Source organism: Nicotiana tomentosiformis, chromosome 8 (genome assembly GCF_000390325.3).
Source record: "Nicotiana tomentosiformis chromosome 8, ASM39032v3, whole genome shotgun sequence".
Lineage (NCBI taxonomy): Eukaryota > Viridiplantae > Streptophyta > Magnoliopsida > Solanales > Solanaceae > Nicotiana > Nicotiana tomentosiformis.
The window spans coordinates 50941901-50963965 of NC_090819.1; the positions used below are offsets into that span (position 1 = coordinate 50941901).

Consider the following 22065-nt stretch of genomic DNA (forward strand, 5'->3'; position numbering starts at 1 on the left):
AAGAGATCTAACGGTCGCCTTTGTTTTCCTATAAATGTTTTTATCTTCGAATATCGGAGTCGTTGATCACAATGATCTAACGGCTCCCTTTCCATATCCCGTTTTAAACCCGGAGACAACCCCTAACCCTAATCATTCTCTCCCATGACCAGCCGCCCCACTTTCCCAAAACTCTCTTTTCTTTCATCCCTTCAACCCCCATCAGTCATGGAACATTCCACAAATCAGTGTAAGTTCACAAAATACTTTACCAAATCGTCCTTCCCCGCTTCCTCATCCAAGAATCCTACTGATTTTTCACTTATGCTCTTTAAATATGAAAAACCAAACATGGCCAGTAAATCGAAGCACTCATTTCATCTTCGTTCTTTCAAATCCAAACTTGCAGAATCATCAACTTTGTCTCTAGGCTGTGAGGCCAGTGATTCACTTTCCATTTTCATTGATTAGATTCAAAACCCCTCAAATATAAAACCCTAGCTTGATGATGTAACTTCAAATCTCTTAAATCCTCTCTCGCTCCGTCAAATCAGAGCATGCATGGAGTATTTTTTAGAGGATTCATTATGAGGATTCTTTACCCAGAGGTCAAACACAATGACCTCTGGGTTTTAAGTCTTGACTGATGGTCTTCTGTCATCAACGACCAATCGCTCTCTCCTCGGGTAAAGAACCCTTGCTATTTTCCCCCTACTCTTCTCCGATTTCACTCGGTTTGCTCACATCATCAGCTCGTTGTCATCTTCCAGTATCATTTCGAATTTTGTTGAACCCTAGAGGCATTCAATGCCACTATAAAAGGAGCCTTCAATCCACTCACCTAATAGGACCAGACCTAACATGAACAAAAAACTAACACTAAGATTTCTAGAAAGTTTTAGGCTTTTTAATGATTTTTGGTTTTCTCTTTTCGTTTCTGAGTGCTTTCACTGCTCAAGCTTTAAGCTTTGGGTCGTAGGTAATTACAAAAAGAATCCATGTTTGGTCTGCTGCCCTATAAAAGGCCAGTACACCTCCAACTTTTCTATTTTCATTGTTTTATTCGAGTATCGCGAACATGTTGTAGTCTTTTGTTAATTGTGTTCGTTTATAAGGTTTGATGTTATTTCCTATTCATAATTATGTCTGGATCAATGAGGAGGATGAGCTGGCCCGACCAAGAAGAGAGGGTATAGCTTGGATAGAGGACACATTGGTTGCTTTGCAAATCTAGCATGAGATCCTGCTACATTACCTTGTGACTACTTCAACGCACCGTCAAGTGATTCCAGGATCAATCGATGACATGTTGCCACCTGCTGAAGAAAATGATCGGGTAGTGGAGTGCATCCAAATAGAGTCTAGTACAGAGCTATAAGAAGACCCAAAGGAGGGGTCGTAGTTCAACAATGATGAGGAGGAGTTGGAAGAAGACCTGGAGGAAGAACCATAAGAAAAGGAAGACACGGGGAACGACTCGGGAGATGGTTATTAGAGTTGGTTGATTTCCCTCTCTTCCCACGTTGTACCCTATCCCTAGTTTTCTTTTACTTTCCTAAGGGGCACGTTGTCCAAGCCCTTCCAGTTCTATGAAACAGTAGTGTAATCTTTGATCCCATTCATCTCAGTCCAAATTATCAATGAAAACAAACTTGCTTCATATCTAACCGTGTCAAGTCTAAATGTTTGTCAAACAACTGCGATTTAGGACACCTCTGGCAATGATTTGTCCCCATTAATCTTTCCCGCCCCGACCTCGGAGAGCGCGACCGGCGCTCAACCGAGATAACCCGGCCGAGCAAGCTTGTACAATACCTTCTACCCAAACTCACTCATGAATAAAGATAAGATCTATTTTATTAATTAGACCAGAAGAACATGTGAGTAAATCCAATTCATTGACATTAGTTACATCATTTATAAGTCTCAAAATACATAAACGTTCATAAAGCAGAACAAGGGGTACAAATACAACATTACTAGTTTGACTTCCCCAATACCAACATACAACCCACGCTATGTCTACGAAGTCTCTAATAGATACAAAGGAGTACTATGATAGTGTCGGAAACTTTGTCGGCTACACCTCAAAACAAAATACACAAGGAACAAAAGATACACAACCCCAAAATGAAGTGGGGCTCAATAAGTCAGCTGGGAAGAGGGTATACCGCTATCACTGGTCAATGCCGCATGTTGTGGAACCACCTACATCCATTAAAGATGTAGCGCCCCTGGCAAAATGGATATTAGTACATATGGAATAGTACTAGTATGAATGAATAAACACCCTCGTAATAAAACGAGGGAGAACAATCATAGAATCAATGGAAGCCTCAAACAATACCAAGACACCAAGTTAGGAGCAAGATAAGATCTCATGTAAATTACATATTTTAGATGGGGAGATCTTTAGCACCGATATACCACCGTGACTTTAGCACAAAGTCTAATCACGGCCCGATCGACTAGGCCGTCACACCCAAAGACATCAACCACAATCATAATCACTGTCAAAATCTCAATCATTATCGCAATCACAATCTCAAGCACAATCACCACCATGGGTATAACATGGCGTCCGATTTGACCTGACCAGCTAGGCCATCTCACCACAATGCCGTGTGGATCGACATCACCCTTTGCTAGAAATCATCTCATCCCATTTAAGGGGAATAATCTCATAACATCAATCTCATCTCAATCAAGGGGAATAATCATAATACACACCTACACCGGCACGTGTAGTTTCGGGGTTAGGTCATTTCAACCTACCCCTCCTCGATGACTAATGATACTCTCAATTGGTTATTATACAAAGAAATTTTAGTTCATCTCACAGTCTTTTACTCACTTTTTTATTTCATTGGCACTAGTGGCCACAATTGTAATATCATTCTTGGCATAGTGGCCGTATTTCATATGTCATGATCACCCCTTTCACTTGCAAACATCATCATGGATTATCAACAACAAAGCATCTCTAATCACGACCTTTAGTACACATATGAGAAAATAAGAGTCTTAGGCACCTTGGGTTTTCTTCCACAATTTTGGCATAATAACTTACATTTGAGACATAACGGAATTGAAAATATTTCGACGCATGGTCACATCTGAATACAATCTCGAAGGATAACACAATATGATAAGGAAATTCAGTATACGTTTTGAGCATATAACTTTCGGCACAAATTTTATTCGAAATAGTCATGTTTATAAGAAACAACTCGGAACATGAGACATAAGATCTTGAGCCAATCATTACTACAACTTACGAGGACACCATGGATTCAATTCTACAAGAGGAATTTAGCCAACATACCTCACTTTGAACTTCCTTAAATTACTACAATGTTCCAGAAATCTTAACAACTTCGATCTATTTTGAAATATAACAAAATTGAACACAAATTAAGAAGGTATTCGTGGTTTTAGCTCATTTGAGCATTTTAACAAACACTAGGTGGACACTATGACCTCAAGGTCCTCCTATGGTGGATTCCTTCATCCCACAACCCAAATTCTACCCATTTGAGCGCAACAACCTTCCCACAAACCTTGATATTACATGCATGCATAAATAACACTCTCATACCAAAGCATCACACTCCTCATTAACCATTTTCTACCCCAAACTCGAAATTGAAACTAGGGTATCGAACCTTACCTAATGGATGAAGACCTCATGAGCTTTCCTTATGAATTCTCGTAGTCTTGAGCAAGGATTGATGAACAATTAGCTAAGGAAGTCCCCTCACTCTAGACCACTTTCCTCTCTCTAAAATTTCAGTAAGGACCAGCCAAAATACATCCCAAGTTATTTTCGTAAAAATGAGATCGGGTGAAATTTTGAACAACTTATACTCGACGAAGCCGGGTCTATGGTCACGGACCAGACCGCAAAATAGGTATGCGGCCCGCAAAGGGGACCGTAAAAAGCGTCCCAAAAATTGGGCAGGGCTGGACAGATCTGCGACAGATCTGCGGTCACATAATGGACCGAAGAACCTCATTTCAAAGTTTTCTCATGTTGGATCTGCGATGGATTGTGCGGCCCACAAAATGGTTATGCAGTCGCATAATGGGCCGCATAATGGTCCTTAAAATTAGCTCAAGTTCTGCATCACTCTGCGGCCGATGTGCGGCACATAAAGTGGTTATGCGGTCGCATAGTGGACCACAGAAATGCCATGGTCTGCAGAATGATTCCTTCAACTCCTCGATGTGTTGTACAACCCACAAAGTCCGGACCGCAGAAATGCCATGATCTGCAAAATGATTCCTTCAATCACATTACTATAACTCGGCACCACGAACCCCCGGGTTTTAGGTGAATTTTTTATGGGGCCTTACTTCTCCCCCCGCTTATGATCATTCATCCTCGAATGAGGTTCAAAATCCACCGTTAGAATCCAATGTGACTTAGCTATTACTTAACACACCAACAGTTTCAAAATCTTTGGCTAACACCCTAAATTCCCAAAACTTTTGCTTGAGTTTTCCCTGTCATTGGGCCTATCCACCTTCCATAAAATCCCAGAAACCAAACCTAACAACATATACATAATCCAATGCCGCAAAATAACATGAAAATAATGCCAATTGTGGCCTCATGAGCAGTGTATTACCAAAAAGGAACACCCTTAACATCAATTGTACAAGTGAAACATAATTCATAGAAGGTAAACTCATAGTATTTTCATAGAACACAACTTCATAAATACATAGCCATTCAAATAAATGAGGGTACTTCTTCTTCATTTATTCCTCGGCCTCCCAGGTGGCCTCTTCGACTTGTTAGTTTCGCCATAGCACTTTATTTCTCAGCTTAAAGACTTGTCTATCAAGAATAGCAACTTGAATTGCTTCATAAGTCAATTCCTAATTAACCTCAATAGTCTCAACCAGAACAATAACCGAGGGATCTCCAATCACCTTCTTCAACATAGATACATGAAACACCGGGTGAACTAAAGATGTCTCTGGAGGTAGTTTAAGCTTGTAAGCCACCCGACCAATCCTCTGAATGATTTTGTACGGTCCAACATACCTCGGACTCAAATTCCCTTTCTTACCAAACCGCATTATACCCTTCATGAGGGAAACCTTAAAGAATACCCAATCATCCTCTTTGAACTCTAAATCCCTGCGACGCACATCCGAATAGGACTTCTAACGACTCTGAGTGGTTTTCAATCGTTCAATAATGATCTTAACCTTCTTCATAGCTTGATACACGAGGTCCGACCCTATCAACTCTGCTTCCCCAATCTTGAATCATCTAATGGGAGAACTACATCTCTTACCTTATAAAGCCTCGAACGTTGCCATCTGAATGCTAGCATGATAACTATTGATGTAAGCAAATTCTATGAGCGGCAAATGATCATCCCAGCTACCCTTGAAGTCAAGAACACAAGCGCACAACATATCCTCAAGCATCTGAATAGTCCTCTCTGCCTGCCCGTCGGTTTGTGGATGAAAGGTGTAAGGCCCCGTAAAATATTTCCTAAAAACCCGGATTCACTGATGCCAAAGTAGGCGTAGAGGTTAATAGTAGTAGAAATTCTTCACGGCGGGCTTGTGAGCTACGGTTCAGACTTTTTTGATTCAACAGTATGCTGGGGAGTTGAACAAAAATGTTGGGCAGAAGTACGCATTTCTGTGGCCCATTCTGCGGCCGCAGAACCACTCTGCGGACCGTAGACTGGTCGCAGAGTGGGGGCAGGTTTCTGGGGAATTTTTGATGTCTAATTTCGCGGCCATTATGCGACCGCATAACCGTTTTAGCGGGCCGCATTCTTGTCGCATATCCCGTCTTGGGATTGTTCGGAGTGAGGTTCTACGGTGCACTATGCGACCGCAGAACCATTCTGCGGTGCATTATGCGACCATAAAATAGGTCTACGGGCTGCATAGTGACCGCAGACCAGGTCAGTTTCTTTTCAGATCTGGCACCCATTTTCGCGGTTATTTCACGGACCACATTCCGGAGCTTCAATTTAGGGGTTTTTTAACCCGACCCTATTCCGTTAGAATACATCCAGTAGACCTTTTTGAGCACATTTCTGATATTTTAGAGTGAGAGGGAGAGTTCTTAGAGTGGGGGAGGAATGTTTAACCATTATCCATCAATTCTTGCTCAATCAATTGAGGATTAACAAAGGGAGTCTTCACCCTAAAGGTAAGAATCTATGCACTAACTCTCAATTTTGAAATCGTGCAAAAATGGGGTAATTAGAGAGCTAATAATCGGGAGTGGGGATTGTTGTCTTGCATGCATGTATCCTTGAAGTATGTGGGAAGGTTGTGAGCTAAAAATAGTAGAGAGTGGGTTGGGAAATGATGGAATCTTCCACAAAAGAGCCTTAGAACCTTAATGCACACCTAGTGTTTTATAATATGCTCAAATGAGCTAGAATCATGACCATATTCCTAATTTTGGTCCAACTTGTTATATTTCTAAAATAGATTGAAGTTGCTAAGAATTCCGGATTATTTTAGAGTTTGAGAAGCTCAATTGAGGTATGTTGGATAAACCCCCTTCTTCCTAGAATCGAATCCCACGGTGTTCAAGTAATTGGAGTAAGTCCTTGATCATTATTGAACTGGCTTTTCCTAATGTGGTTATGTTGAAGGATGTTTGTTCAATGTTTATTCTAAATGCTTCATCATGTCATCTTTCCATTTGAGAATATGTTCAAAATGTGGAATATGTGTTAGGAATGTTAAAACTTCATGTCAAGACCGAAGTAAAGGTTGTTTTGCCAAATTGTATGAAAGGCCTCTATGTGCCTAAGATTTTCCAAATTGCTCATATGTGAATTAATGTCTTGCATGGGAAGCCCTATTGATGTTTATGATGATAATGATATTTGAATGTGGAAAAGGGGACCAGAACTATGAAATACGGCCAAGTGCCAAGAATGACTTTGTAATTGTGATCACTAGTGCCAATGAACTTAAAGTATATGAAAGGGTACGGTGTGAGATGATTGACTGAAAAAGGTAATGTCTCAAATGAGATGGCCTAGCTGATCGGTCCGAGATCGGACTGCATGTAAGAACACAGTGGTATTGTGGATGAAATTGTGAAAATGGTTGATGTCTCAAATGAGATGGCTTAGCCGATCGGGCCGTGATCGGATGCCATGCCGCACACATGGTGGTACTTGGAAATTATAATGAAATTGTGGTAATGCCTCAAATGAGATGGCCTAGCCGATCGGGTCGAGAACGGACTCCGTGTAAGAATACGGAGGTATTGTGAATTGTGGAATATTGGTAATAAGGTCACCCAACCTAATAATACGGAAACTGACTTGAAAATGTATATGATCCTTAACATTGTTGTTTCTATATTATTTGAAGCCCTTATTGAATTCTTGACTGTTCCTCTTGGATTATTATTCATTCTATTGAGTTGGTGTTTAGCTTTACATACTAGTGCTATTCGACGGTACTAATGTCCCTATTGTTGGGGGCGCTGCATCTTTAAATTGATGTAGGAGGTTACATAGCAGACCGAGTTGATCATAGATAGTGCTGTATCCTCTTCTCAGCGCATTTCATTCCGGGGTCAAGTATTGTACCTTTTGTTTATATTGTGGTCACATTTTGAGGTATAGCCGGGGCCTTGTTGTCGTCACCATCTTTACTCTCTTTTGTATCTTTAGAGGCTCCATAGATACTATGTGGGTTGTATATATGGGTGTTGGGAATGCTAAACAAGTTATGTTATGTTTGATCACTTGTTCCACTCGAACTATAAGAAATGTGTATTTTGAGACTTAAAGGCACAATGACTAATGAAACGATTTAGGATTGTATGAATGAGCTTCCTACTATATATGTAATGAAATCACGTCTTGTCTTGATCATAGGTGAATTGGGTAGAAAGTATCTAACAGGCATGCTCGGCCGGGTTCACTCGGTTGAGCGCCGGTCGCGCCTCCCGAGGATGAGGTGTGATAAACTTGGTATCAGAGGCTAAGGTTTTAAAGTGTCCTAGGATGTCTCAGAGCCGTGTCTAGTAGAGTCCTTCTTATCGGTGTGTTGTCGACCACATCTATAAGTTGGAGGCTACTTGGACATTTAGGAATAATACCCTGCTTTGATATTCTGGATTATGCGATGAAACTAATTGTGCAACTGTTCCTCTTCTAAATTGTGCGTTCCTTTAACTTTCAGTATATGGCACCTAAGAAGAGAGCAAGAACTGGTCAATGAGCCAATGCTACCTTGGGAGTGGCAGTTGACCCTTTACTTGGTGAGGCGGGTGAATACACGAGGGGTGAGGATAATCCCCCGACTGCTACACTACCTTATTCCACTACACCTGTTCAAGCAACACCAGTTCCTGCACCTACTGAGGGTGCAGCGGTTCCTCCAATCGATATTTCGATTCCACCTCCAGCTCCAGCTTCCAGTTCTGGTATTTCTGATGGGGATCTTAGGGGAGCTATTCAGATGCTAACACAGATAGTTTCTTCTCAAGCCCAGAGATCAAATGTTGCACCCACTTTGTCTAGCCAACAATGGGATTCTAGTGGTTCTAGGGTGAATAGGTTTCTTCAGTTAGATCCTCTGGTGTTCACGGGTGCTAATACCGAGGAGGACCCACAACACTTTATTGATGAGATAAATCAGACTCTCCTGGTTATGCGCGCTACTGAGACGGAGGGAGTGGAGTTGGCCGCCTACCGCCTGAAAAGAGTGACATATTCTTGGTTTAAGCCGTGGGAGGACTCTCGGGAGGAGGGGAGCCCTCCAGCAAGATGGAATGAGTTTGTTGATGCCTTTATAGACCATTTCTTGCCTGCCGAGACTAGGGCAACCCGTGCTGTAGAGTCTTAGAATCTTAAGAAAGGGAGTAGGAGTGTGTGGGAGTATCACATGGAGTTCGTGCGCCTATCAAAATATGCTATTCACATGTTGCCTACTATGGAGGCTAGAGTGCGCCGGTTTGTGCAGGGCCTCTTGGTAATCAATGAGGCCACTACAGCTGCCTTGAATTCAGATATGAACTATAGGAAAATGGTAGCATTTGCTCTAGCTACAAAGGACCGCAAGTTGAAGAACAGAAGGGAGCGAGAGTGTACCACCAAGGCCCGATCCGTGGGCAACTTTGGGGAGTCATTTAGTGGGGGAAGATCAGCTTTCAGGGGAGGGTCATCAGGGACATCCAAGTCTTATGCTCAGTCTTCAGCCAGTGCACCACCAAAGGGGCACAGTCAGCAGCAGGGGCGTCGCTTCAGGCCCAATCAGGGCAGCAGGGGACCCCTACCATCTGGGCCGACTAGGAGGGAGATTCCTGCAGCAGCAGAGGCCCCCATGCACTAGGTGTGGGAGGATGCACATGGGGATCTGCTACATGGACTTACCTATATGTTACGGGTGCGGATTGAGGGGTCATATTCAGAGGGAGTGTTGTTCATCCCGCCATGGTGAGGGCAGGGGCACAACACAGCCATCCAGTTTTGCAGCTGCTACATCTTCATCACTCCCTCCAGCTCCAGGCCCTCCGGCATCAGCAGGGCGTTGTGCAGCTAGGGGTGGTGCGTAGAGTTTAGGAGGACCCAGTCGTTTCTATGCTATGAGTGGTCGCCAGAGTGCAGAAGCTTCTCCATATGTTGTCACAGGTATATTAACTGTCCAAACACATGATGTATATGCTCTTATTGATCACGGTTCCACCTTGTCCTATGCTACCCCTTATGTTGCTATGGAATTTGGGATAAAACCGAAACAACTTCTTGAGCCATTCTCTGTATCTACTCCGGTTGGAGAGTCTATTGTGGCCGCACGAGTTTATTGGGGTTGTGTTGTCACGGTGCGTGGTTGGGACACCGTGGCCGATCTCTTCGAATTGGGGATGGTTGATTTTGATGTAATTATGGGAATGGATTGGCTTTATTCATATGTTGCTAAGCTTGACTGCCGAACTAGAACTGTGAGGTTTGAATTTCCTAATGAGCCTGTTATTGAGTGGAAGGGTGATAATGTGTTGCTGAAGGGTAGGTTTATTTCTTACCTTAAGGCCACAAAGATGATTAACACGGGGTGTATCTATCACTTGGTACGAGTTACGGACACCGTTGCAGAGGCACCTACACTCAAATCGGTGCTAGTTGTGAATGAATTTCCAGGGGTCTTTCCTGATGAACTCACTGGGATTCCGCCAGATAAGGAGATTGATTTTGGGGTTGATATGATGCTAGGCACGTAGACTATATCTATTCCGCCATACAGTATGGCACCAGCAGAATTGAAGGAGCTAAATGAGCAATTGAAGTATTTATTAGAGAAGGGTTCCATCCGATCGAGTGTGTCACCATGGTGCGTACCGGTTCTCTTTGTAAATAAGAAAGATGGATCACTGAGGATGTGTATTGACTATCGGCAGCTCAACAAAGTCACAATAAAAAACAAATACCCACTACTAAGAATAGATGATTTGTTTGATCAGTTACAGGGTACTAGATACTTCTCTAAAATTGATTTACGATCCGGGTACCACCAATTGTAGATCAGGGAGCAGGATATTCCGAAAACAGCTTTCAGAAACTGGTATGGGCACTTTGAATTTTTGGTAATGCCTTTTGGGCTAACAAATGCCCCAGCAGCTTTTATGGATCTTATGAATTGGGTTTTCAAGCCTTTCCCTGACTCTTTGTGATAGTATTCATAGATGATATTTTTGTGTATTCACGAGGTCGGGAGGACCATGCCGATTATCTCAGGGCGGTTTTGCAGACTCTTCATCAGCACCAATTGTATGCAAATTTTTCGAAGTGTGAATTTTGGCTCGAATCTGTAACGTTCTTGGGTCATGTTATCTCTAGAGAAGGAATTAAGGTTGATCCTCTAAAGATTTCAGTAGTAAAGAATTGGCCTAGACGTACAATGGCCACCGAGATTCGCAGATTCTTGGGCTTAACAGGGTATTACAGGAAGTTTGTGGAGGGGTTCTCTACTCTTGCCTCTCCATTGACTAAATTGACTGAGAAAGTGGTTATGTTCCAATGGTCTGATGCTTGTGAAAGGAGCTTTCAGGAGTTGAAATCAAGATTGACTACAGCGGCGGTGTTGACCCTGCCAGAGGGTACAGATGAATTTATGGTATATTGTGATGCTTCAAGTTTTGGGCTTGGGTGTGTGTTAATGCAACACGGAAAAGTTATAGCATATGCTTCTAGGAAACTCAAGAATCATGAAAAGAAATATCCAACACATGACTTAGAACTTGCGGCGGTGGTTTTTGCATTGAAAATTTGGCGTCACTATTTGTTTGGGGTCCATGTGGATGTATTCACGGACCATAAGAATTTTCAATATATTTTCAAACAAAAGGAGCTGAATCTAAGGCAGAGAAGATGGCTTGAGTTGCTCAATGATTACGACATCGATATTCTATATCACCCGGGGAAAGCCAATGTTGTGGCGGATGTGCTTAGCTGGAAATCTATGGGTAGTTTAGCACACTTGGAGTCTTATCAAAAGGCCATTGGCCAAGGAAGTCCATCGATTGGCTAGTTTGGGAGTTTGTCTTACGGACTCTAATGAAGGAGGGGTAATTGTGCAAAATAGGGCCGAATCATCACTTGTTGTGGAAGTCAAAAAGAAGCAATACAACGACCCATTTTTGGTGCAATTGAAGGAGGGGATTCAAAAACATAAGACTACGGCTTTTGGTCTTGGCATCGATGATGGTACACTAAGGTACCAAGGGCGACTATGTTTTCTGAATGTATATGGTCTCCTGGAAAGAATCATGACCGAGGCTCACGCTTCTAGGTATTCCGTGTACCCAGGTACTACAAAGATGTACCACGATCTCAAGAAAGTCTATTGGTGGAATGACATGAAGAGGAATGTGGCGGACTTTGTGGCAAGGTGTCCGAACTGTCAGCAAGTAAAAGCCGAACATCAACGGCCTGGTGGGTTGGCACAGAACATAGAAATTCCCATGTGCAAGTGGGATATGATTAATATGGATTTTGTGGTAGGATTACCACGCACACCGCGCAAGTTTGACTCAATTTATCATGGACTGATTCACGAAATCAACTCATTTCTTGCCAGTTAAATCTACCGACACAGCGGAACAGTATGCTCAGTTGTATATCAAGGAAATAGTCAGGCTAAATCGCAATCCAGTTTCTATCATTTCCGATCGAGGGGCTCAGTTCACGGCCAATATTTAGAAGATATTTCAGCAAGGTTTGGTTACTCAGGTAAATCTTAGTACAACCTTCCATCCACAGACCGACGGGCAAGCAGAGCGGACTATTCAGATGCTTGAGGACATGTTGCGTATTTGTGTTCTTGATTTCAAGGGTAGCTGGGATGATCATTTCCCACTCATAGAGTTTGCTTATAACAACAGCTTTCATGCGAGTATTCAGATGGCACCATTTGAGGCATTGTTTAGTAGGAGATGTAGATCTCCCATTGGATGGTTTCAGATTCAGGAAGCTGAGTTGATAGGGCCAGACATCGTGCATCAGGCTATGGAGAAGGTTAAGATCATAAATAAGTGGTTGAAAACTGCCCAGAGTCGTCAAAAATCTTATTTGGATGTCCGTCGCAGAGACTTAGAGTTCAAAGAAGATGATTTTGTATTTCTGAAGGTTTCCCCCATGAAGGGTATAATGCGGTTCAGAAGGAATGGGAAATTGAGTCCGAGGTATGTCGGGCTGTACAAAATCATTTAGAGAATTGGCCAGGTGGCATACAAGTTTGACCTACCACCCGAGATGTCATTAGTGCACCCGGTATTCCATGTGTCTATGTTGAAGAAGGTAGTTAGAGATCCGTCAGCTATTGTGCCGGTTGAGACCATTGAAGTTAATGAAGAATTGGCATATGAGGAAATTCCAGTTGCTATTCTTGATAGGCAAGTCCGACAGTTGAGAAATAAAGAAATTGCCTCCGTGAAAGTGTTATGGCAAAACCAACAGGTTGAAGAGGCCACTTGGTAGGTCGAGGAAGAAATGAAGAAGAAGAATCCTTACTTGTTTGAATAGCTGTGTAACCCTTTCTTTTTATGAACTTGTCGCCTATGAAGTTTGTATCACTTGTTCAGTTAATGTAAAGGTGTCCCTTTTGATTATATCTTGCTTATGAGGCCACGGTTAGTATTGTTATGAGTTTTGCTACGTCGTTGGGTTGTGCATATGGTGGCAAGATGTGTTTTTGGGGCTCAGTGATTGGTGGATAGGCCTAGTTACAAAGGAAACTCTGGCGAAATTTCTGGAAATTTGGAGAGTTAGTTAAATTTGGGGTTGCTTGTGTAGGGTATGATAACTGAGTTGCACAAGGTGCTAATAATGGACCCTAATCCTCATTCGAGGACGAATGATCTTAAGTGGGGGAGGATGTAATGCCCCATAAATATTTCCCTAAAAACCTGGATTCCGTGATGCCAAAGTAGGCGTAGAGGTTAATAGGAGTAGAAATTCTTCGCGGCGGGCTTGCGAGCCATGGTTCGGAAATTTTGGATTGAACAGTACGCTGGGTAGTTGAAGGTAAACGTTGGGCAGAAGTACGCATTTCTGCGGCTGCAGAACCACTCTGCCGATCGCAGACTGGTCGCGGAGTGGGGCAGGTTTCTAGAGCATTTTTTATGTCAAATTTTGCGGCCATTATGCGACCGCATAACCGTTTCGCGGGCTGCATTCTTGTCGTACATCACGCCTTGGGATTTTTTAGAGGGAGGATCTGCGGTGCACTATGAGACTGTAGAATCGTACTGCGGTGCATTATGCAACCGCACAATAGGTCTGCAGGCCGTAGAGTGACCGCAGACCAGGTTAGTTTTTTTCCAGCTCTGGCACCCATTTTTGCAGTCATTTCACGGACCACATAATCACTATGCCGTCGCATATGCGACCGCAGAACCTGTTTCGGAGCTTCAATTTTGAGGTTTTTAAACCCGACCCTATTCCGTTAAAACACACCCCATGGACCATTTTGAGCACAATTCTTATATTTTAGAGTGAGAGGGAGAGTTCTTAGAGTGGGGGACAATCTTTAACCATTATACATCAATTCTTGCTCAATCATTGAGGATTAACAAAGGTAGTCTTCACCCTAAAGGTAAGAATCTATGCCCTAACTGTTACAACCCAAATTCGCATACCATAGATCACGCCGTAAGTTAGTCGACGTAAATCCAAGAAGAGATTATCTTTGAGATGATAAGAAGTTAATCCTATTGGTCTTAAACGATACAAGGGTGTATAAGAGTGGTTAACAAGTATTTGAAGTTAAACGAATCAAGGATGTTGTAACCCGTATTTTCGGGTAACACTAGAGGTGATTAATTGTCCCAAGAGGTCTTGTTTTAATGTATTTGAATCATATAATATCCGCATCATAAGTCTTGAAGTCAAGCGAGTTATGAAACAAAAGTCGATAAAAGTTGTCGCAACTTAGGTTTATAATTTTACTTAAACTTTAGGTCAAATGTTACTGCATTTTTCTCTCAATGTGCTTGGAATTATGGGGTGATCTACCTATCAAATTGAAGATCTATGAGTCTAGTTTCCAACGCATTAAACCGTTTGTCGATACGATCTCGGAATAGAGAGATATTCACATTTTCGCGAGAGTGCACCAAGCTGCTCTCTATGGGGCCCACAAAGGCGATTTAAGACATATGGACATATATAAGATACCTCAACCCCGTTTTAAGTCATTATTTTTCAGTATATTCAGACCTTATAACCCTAAAAACAGTCTCTCAAGGTTCTCTCATGATCCAAGACCCAAACAAAGGGCAAACAACACAAATCAAATGTCGGGAATCCCGTGGCGCTAGTAAGTTTCTTGTTCTTCTTGTTGTTGCTGATTTTTGTGTTGTTCCAGCTCGTGTGGGAGGTTGTTTTAAGTGTTTTATGTCCTGTAAATACACCTTAAAGTTTTTAATATCAACCCTAGGTGATTTCAAGTCTTCTAAAGTAATTCTAGTGCCGAAAAATCCGAATTAATTGCTAGTTTCGCTTCCTTGTTCTTGTGGCAGAATTGAAGGGATATTTCGTGGAAAATTAAGGTCAAATTGGAGTTGTTCTTTCTGTTTAAAGGTAAGGAACCTCTTACTCTATATATATTTAAGATTATCCAAGTTGCAGCTAAGTCGTTGAAGCTAGAACTTGTGAAATATATATCGAAAAGCTTGGTAGTAATGTTGTTGGTTGGTGGACTGTTTTGGAGGCTCAATATGATTATTAATGATGTTGTTTGGGCTGTTTGGTGATTTTATTGACTTGTGGGAAGTCATATAAATAGGGGAGGTGCTGTCCGTTTCATCGTAAAATAGGTTGTGGTCGATACATAATAGTTACGACGCTTAAACGATAATGATAGTGTCATTTGTCTTATTGTAGACTAAGGAGTCGTGATATTTGCATAGCTTGAGGTTGGGCAGTATATACAAGGTATGTGAGGCTATCCTCTTCATTCTTTTGTACGACTCCGATTGTACATAATGTAATGAACGAGCTCCCAAAGATACTCTACTCTTAGAAGCTAGCAGTACTTACATTGCTGCCCTTCTTATGAAACGATTGGTATTGATGTTACTTCTCTTATTCTTATATTATCAATGTTGTTGGTAGTTCCTGATTCTTATAAGTTTCTTGATGAAGAGTTAATCCTAATAACGTGTACGAAGGATACCGACCTTACGTCACTCCGAAAGGTTCAAAATATGATTCCAATGAGTCCAGCATGCATCATATATATGTATCTATTTTACTCTACCGAGCCGCGCTATAGTTGGCCGGGTATGGCACCTATTGTGCAACCACTGATCAGTTGGGTTTTACCGAGCTCCACGTGGCCGGGTACGATTAGACCGAGTCCTATGATGGTCGGGTACGTTTTACTGAGCCTATTACGGCCGGGTACGATATGATGATGGTGATGCCCACAAAGGCGTATGTTTTAAAAGTTTATGTATATATATGTATATATCATGTATTTCATGTCAGTAGCCCTCAGAGGTACCCAGATGTCACAGGTTGTATATTCTCTATCCCTGTTTACATTACTGTTCTCACTTATGTTTTCCTGCCTTACATACTCAGTACTTTATTCGTACTGATGTCCTTTTTATTTGTGGACGCTGCATGTCATGCTGCAGGTCCTGATAGATAGGTAGACGTAGCTCCCCCACCACAGTAGGCTGTCCAGTTCAGCGGTTATTGGCAAGATCCCTTCTTCGGACTTGCCGTAGTCTTGGTATGCATTTTTGTTACAGACATTATGGGTATGTCGGGGCCCTGTTCCGGCAATGTTGTAGCACTTATGTTCCTTTAGAGGCTCATAGATAGGTGTCGACTTATGTATGGTTTAGAATGCCTTTTCGGCTGATTTTTGTTGTATAGTCTTTCATGGCATCATGATAGCTCGTACCTTATATATAGTTTCTTGACAGTCTTGTCGTCCCATGTTATGTATGTTCATGACATTATCTTTCATTGTTGGATGTTCATGATCCATGTCTACTATTTATATTGATCTTGTCGGCCCTTAAAGATAATAAGGAAGGTTAGATAAAATGTATGTTGGTGCTCGGCAAGTATGGCCCGGGTGCTAGTCATGACCCTCCAGTTGGGTCGTGACAAACTTGGTATCAGAGCAAGTCTGTCCTAGGGGATGTCTATGAGCCGTGTCTAGTAGAGTTTTGATTATGGATGTGCAGCGCGCCACATTTATAATCAGGAGGCTACGTGACATCTAGGGTTGTTACCTTCTTCCTGAATCTAGATCGTGCATAGAGTTGAGTAGTAAGTGTTCATATCTAATATTCACCTTGTTTTCTTTCAGCGATGCCTTCGACTAGGAAGCAAGCAATTAGTAAACGGCTTGATACAGCTGTGGGAGAGGGTAACATTCAGGTGCCTCCAGCCAAAGCAGGCCAAAGTGAGGCTCAGAGTGAGATGCCGTCTCATACCTCTCCGTCTCCTCCAGAGGATATTAGAAGGCACCCAGTACATCTAGTTCCTCCGTCTATAACTACAGACCACGATATGCGCAGTGCGGTGCAATTGTTGACTAGCTTGGTAGCTGCTCGGGCTCAGAGGCAGAATATCGGTGCTGCTGATAAACCGGTTAGTGCGAGAGTTCATGATTTTATTAATCTAGACCCTCCAGTGTTTACCGGATCAGACCCCAAAGAGGACCCACAAACATTTATTGATCAGATTCATCGTACATTGCGGGTTATGCATGCTAGTGATACAGAGGCAGTAGAGTTGGCTTCTTATCGGTTACAGGATTTAGCGGTTTTCTGGTATGATAGTTGGGAGAGATCTAGGGGTCCGAACGCTCCTCCAGCCGTGTGGAAGGAATTTTATGAGGCCTTTCTTCGTCACTACTTGCCAGTTGAGATACGACAAGCTAGAGCTGAGAAGTTCTTGAACCTTCGACAGGGTAATATGAGTGTACGAGAGTATAGTATACAGTTTGATTCTTTAGCAAGGTATGCTCCCCATATGGTGGCCGAGATGAGTGATAGGGTGCATCTGTTCGTGAACGGGTTTGGACCATATCTGATAAATGAGTGCACAACAGCCTCCTTGGTAGAGGGCATGGATATTTCCCGTATTCAGGCTTTTGCCCAGACCCTAGAGGATCGTAAGCGCCAGCAAAGGGCAGATAGGGAGCAGGATAGGGGCCAGCATAAGAGGGCGAGATTTGCAGGGTATTCTGATGAGTTTAGAGGCAGTATCAGGCCCCAATCTTCGAGGAGTTCGGCGCCACCTGTAGCTAGTGCTCCTCCAAAGTTTCAGAGGCCTCGGTATGATCAATTTACCTATTCTTGTTCAGGTCAGAGTTTGAGGGCATCAGGCTCAAAATTTCATAGAGATACTAGTCAGACGAGACCCCCAACACCTCATTGTGATCAGTGCGGCAAGGCCCACTTTGGACTGTGCCGTCGAGGTTTTGATGCGTGCTATTCTTGCAGACAGCGTGGCCATATGATACGGGATTGTCCTAACAGATGAGGTGGTGGTATGGCTCAACCGACTGGATCTGTGTCTGGTTCTTCCTCATCAGTTCGACCTCCAGCACAAGGTTTTCAACAGTCGACAGGTCATGGTAGAGGTAGAGGTTCAGTGCCGAGTTCGAGTGGTGCTCAAAATCGAACCTATGCTCTAATAGGTCGACAAGATCTCGAGTCATCTCCGGATGTTGTTACAGGTATATTGTCTGTGTTTTCTTATGATGTATATGCGCTAATTGATCCAGGATCTACCTTATCATATGTTACACCCTTTGTGGCTAATAAGTTTGGCATTGAACCTGAATTGATAAGTAAACCACTTGCGGTATCCACTCCGATAGGAGATTCTGTGATTGCTAGAAGGGTATATAAAGGTTGCACTGTGATGATTTGTAGTCGTCAAACCTCGGCAAATTTATTTGAGTTAGAAATGGTTGATTTCGATGTGATAATGGGAATGGACTGGTTGGCCTCATGCTATGCAAATGTTGACTGTCGTACGAAGATGGTTAGGTTTCAGTTTCCTTGTGAACCCGCCATTGAATGGAAGGGGAACATTGCTACGCCGAAAGGTAGGTTTATTTCCTATCTTAAGGCAAGGAAGATGATCTCAAAAGGTTACATTTATCATCTTGTTCGCGTTAGGGATGCGGAGGCGAAGCCGCCTACTCTACAATTAATCCCCGTGGTCAATGAATTTCCAGATGTTTTCCCAGATGAACTCCCAGGCCTTCCTCCTGAAAGGGAGATTGAGTTTAGCATTGATGCATTGCCTGACACTCAACCGATCTCTATCCCTCCATATAGGATGGCCCCGGCAGAGTTGCGAGAGTTGAAGGCACAGTTGAAGGACTTGCTGGATAAGGGTTTCATTAGGCCTAGCACTTCACCTTGGGGTGCGCCAGTCTTGTTCGTGCGGAAGAAAGATGGGTCGTTAAGGATGTGTATCGATTATCGACAGTTGAATAAGTTTACAATAAAGAACAAGTATCCACTTCCAAGAATTGATGACCTGTTTGACCAACTCCAGGGTGCCAAGTATTTCTCCAAGATTGACTTGCGTTCAGGGTATCATCAGGTGAGGGTTAAGGAGAAGGATATTCCAAAGACGGCCTTCCGGACAAGATATGGGCATTTTGAGTTCTTGGTGATGTCGTTCGGGCTAACAAATGCCCCAGTAGCTTTTATGGATCTCATGAATAGTGTATTCAGGCCCTATCTTGATGTGTTCGTGATCGTATTCATTGATGACATTCTGGTGTATTCTCGTTCGGAGGCGGAACATGCGGGCCACTTGCGGATAGTATTACAAACCCTTCAGGATCATAAGTTATATGCTAAGCTCTCTAAATGTGAATTCTGGATGAACTCAGTAGCATTCCTTGGCCATGTGATATCTGATGAGGGTATTAGTGTCGACACTCAGAAGATCGATGCAGTGAAGAATTGGCCGAGACCGACAACACCGTCAGAAGTCCGCAGCTTCCTGGGGCTAGCAGGATATTATAGGCGGTTTGTAGAAGGGTTTTCCTCTATATCAGCACCATTGACTAAGTTAACACAGAAAGCTACCAAGTTCCAGTGGTCTGATGCTTGTGAACATAGTTTTCAGGAGCTAAAGAATCGATTGACATCCGCGCCAGTGCTCACTCTCCCAGAAGGAACAGAAGGTTATGTGGTATATTGTGATGCCTCAGGTATAGGTTTGGGGTGCGTATTGATGCAACGTGGGAAGGTGATTGCTTATGCATCAAGACAATTGAAGAAGCATGAAAAGAATTACCCGACTCATGATTTGGAATTGGCTGCAGTAATATATGCTTTGAAGATATGGCGGCACTACTTATACGGCATCCATGTTGACATCTACACAGATCACAAGAGTTTACAATACATCTTCAAGCAGAAGGAGTTGAATTTGAGGCAGCGTAGGTGGCTTGAATTACTGAAAGACTACGATGTCGAGATATTGTACCATCCCGGTAAAGCTAATGTTGTGGCAGACGCTCTCAGCCGTAAGTCAATGGGAAGCTTAATACATATTGAGGCAGGTAGACAAGGGTTGACCAAAGAGCTTCACCAGCTGGCCAATATGAGAATCAGATTGTTGGACTCTGATGACGGAGGTGTTACTGTACAGAATACAGCAGAATCATCTTTGGTAGCCGAGGTAAAAGCACGGCAATATGAAGATCCTACCTTAGTAAGATTGAGAGAGGGAATTCAGCAGTGTAAGATTACAACTTTCAAGATCGGAGGAGATGGGACACTGAGATACCGGGGCCGATTATGTGTACCTAGTGTGGCAGGGTTGCGAGAGAAGATTATGATTGAGATTCACCAGTCCCGATATTCTATCCATCCTGGCTCGACAAAGATGTATCATGACGTTAAGGAGCAGTATTGGTGGGATAACATGAAGAAGTCTATTGCAGAATTTGTAGCCCAGTGTCCTAATTGTCAACAAGTAAAGATCGAGCATCAGAAACCTAGTGGATTGATTCAGAATATAGAGATTCCGACCTGGAAATGGGAGGTGATTAATATGGACTTCATTATTGGATTACCTCGCTCTTATCATAAGTTTGACTCCATCTGGGTGATAGTTGATCGACTTACAAAATCTGCCCATTTTCTGCCAGTTAAGACAACTTACACGGCTGAAGATTATGCAAAGTTGTATATCAAGGAGATTGTTAGGCTTCATGGTGTGCCGGTATCTATTATATCACACCGAGGAGCTCAATTTACGGCTAACTTTTGGAGGTCTTTTCAGAAGGGTTTAGGCACACAAGTAAATCTCAGCACTGTATTCCATCCGCAGACTGACGGACAGGCTGCACGTACCATCCAGACGCTTGAAGATATGCTATGAGCATGTGTTCTAGATTTCAAGGGGAATTGGGATGACCATCTGGCACTTATAGAATTTGCCTACAATAATAGCTACCATTCCAGTATTAAAATGGCCCCGTATAAGGCACTGTACGGGAGGAGATGTAGATCACCAGTTGGATGGTTCGAAGACGGTGAGACAGAATTATATGGGCCAGATTTGATTCACCAAGCCATTGAGAAGGTGAAAGTGATACAAGAGCGACTGAGGACGGCACAAAGCAGGCAAAAGTCTTATTCCGACGTCTGACGTCGTGATCTGGAATTTGAGGTTGGTGATTGGGTTTTCCTGAAGATCTCACCGATGAAGGGTGTTATGCGTTTTGGGAAGAAGGGTAAGTTGAGTCCGCGGTATATTGGGCCGTACAAAATTCTTCGACGAATTGGACAGGTTGCTTACGAGTTAGAATTGCCATCTGAATTGGAATTTGTCCACCCGGTATTCCATGTATCTATGTTGAGGAAATGTATTGGAGACCCTTCTCGGGTCGTCCCTATCAAAGATGTACAAGTTACAAAGGATCTATCATATGATGAAGTGCCAGTGGCTATATTAGATCGACAAGTCCGCAAGCTGAGAACAAAGGATGTAGCTTCCGTGAAAGTATTATGGAGGAACAAGAATATAGAAGAAATGACATGGGAAGCAGAAGAGGAGATGAAGTCTAAATACCCTTACCTATTCCAGAGTGAAGATAACGAGGATGTCGGGGGAAAGAAGGACGCATTATAAGGTGAAACGACTCTATGAGATAAGCAATAGCTTGTGAATACTCTTTTTTTAATACAAAATGGTGATATGCAGATAATGTACATATCCATAATGCTTTGTATAGTCTTGTAAGGCCATAGGTTAGGTTTAACTGCTTGCAAGTTTGGCTAGTGTCCATTTTATAGGGGAAACTCAGCCGGAAATCTCCGTCGGAATCCACAATGAGTTAGACACCCCATAAACCCTTACATTCGAGGACGAATGTTCCTAAGGGGGAGAGGGTGTTACAACCCAAATTCGCATACCATAGATCACGCCGTAAGTTAGTCGACGTAAATCCAAGAAGAGATTATCTTTGAGATGATAAGAAGTTAATCCTATTGGTCTTAAACGATACAAGGGTGTATAAGAGTGGTTAACAAGTATTTGAAGTTAAACGAATCAAGGATGTTGTAACCCGTAT

The 22065-nt window shown here is 42.7% G+C and overlaps 1 protein-coding gene across 1 annotated transcript; it reads left to right on the forward strand.

Annotated features, from left to right (window-relative positions):
• Positions 1–9577: 9577 nt before the first annotated feature.
• Positions 9578–10210, forward strand: LOC138897457 (uncharacterized). Its single transcript, XM_070183427.1, has one exon. It carries the CDS (start codon positions 9578–9580, stop codon positions 10208–10210), a length of 633 nt encoding a protein of 210 aa, XP_070039528.1.
• The last annotated feature ends 11855 nt before the right edge of the window (positions 10211–22065 follow it).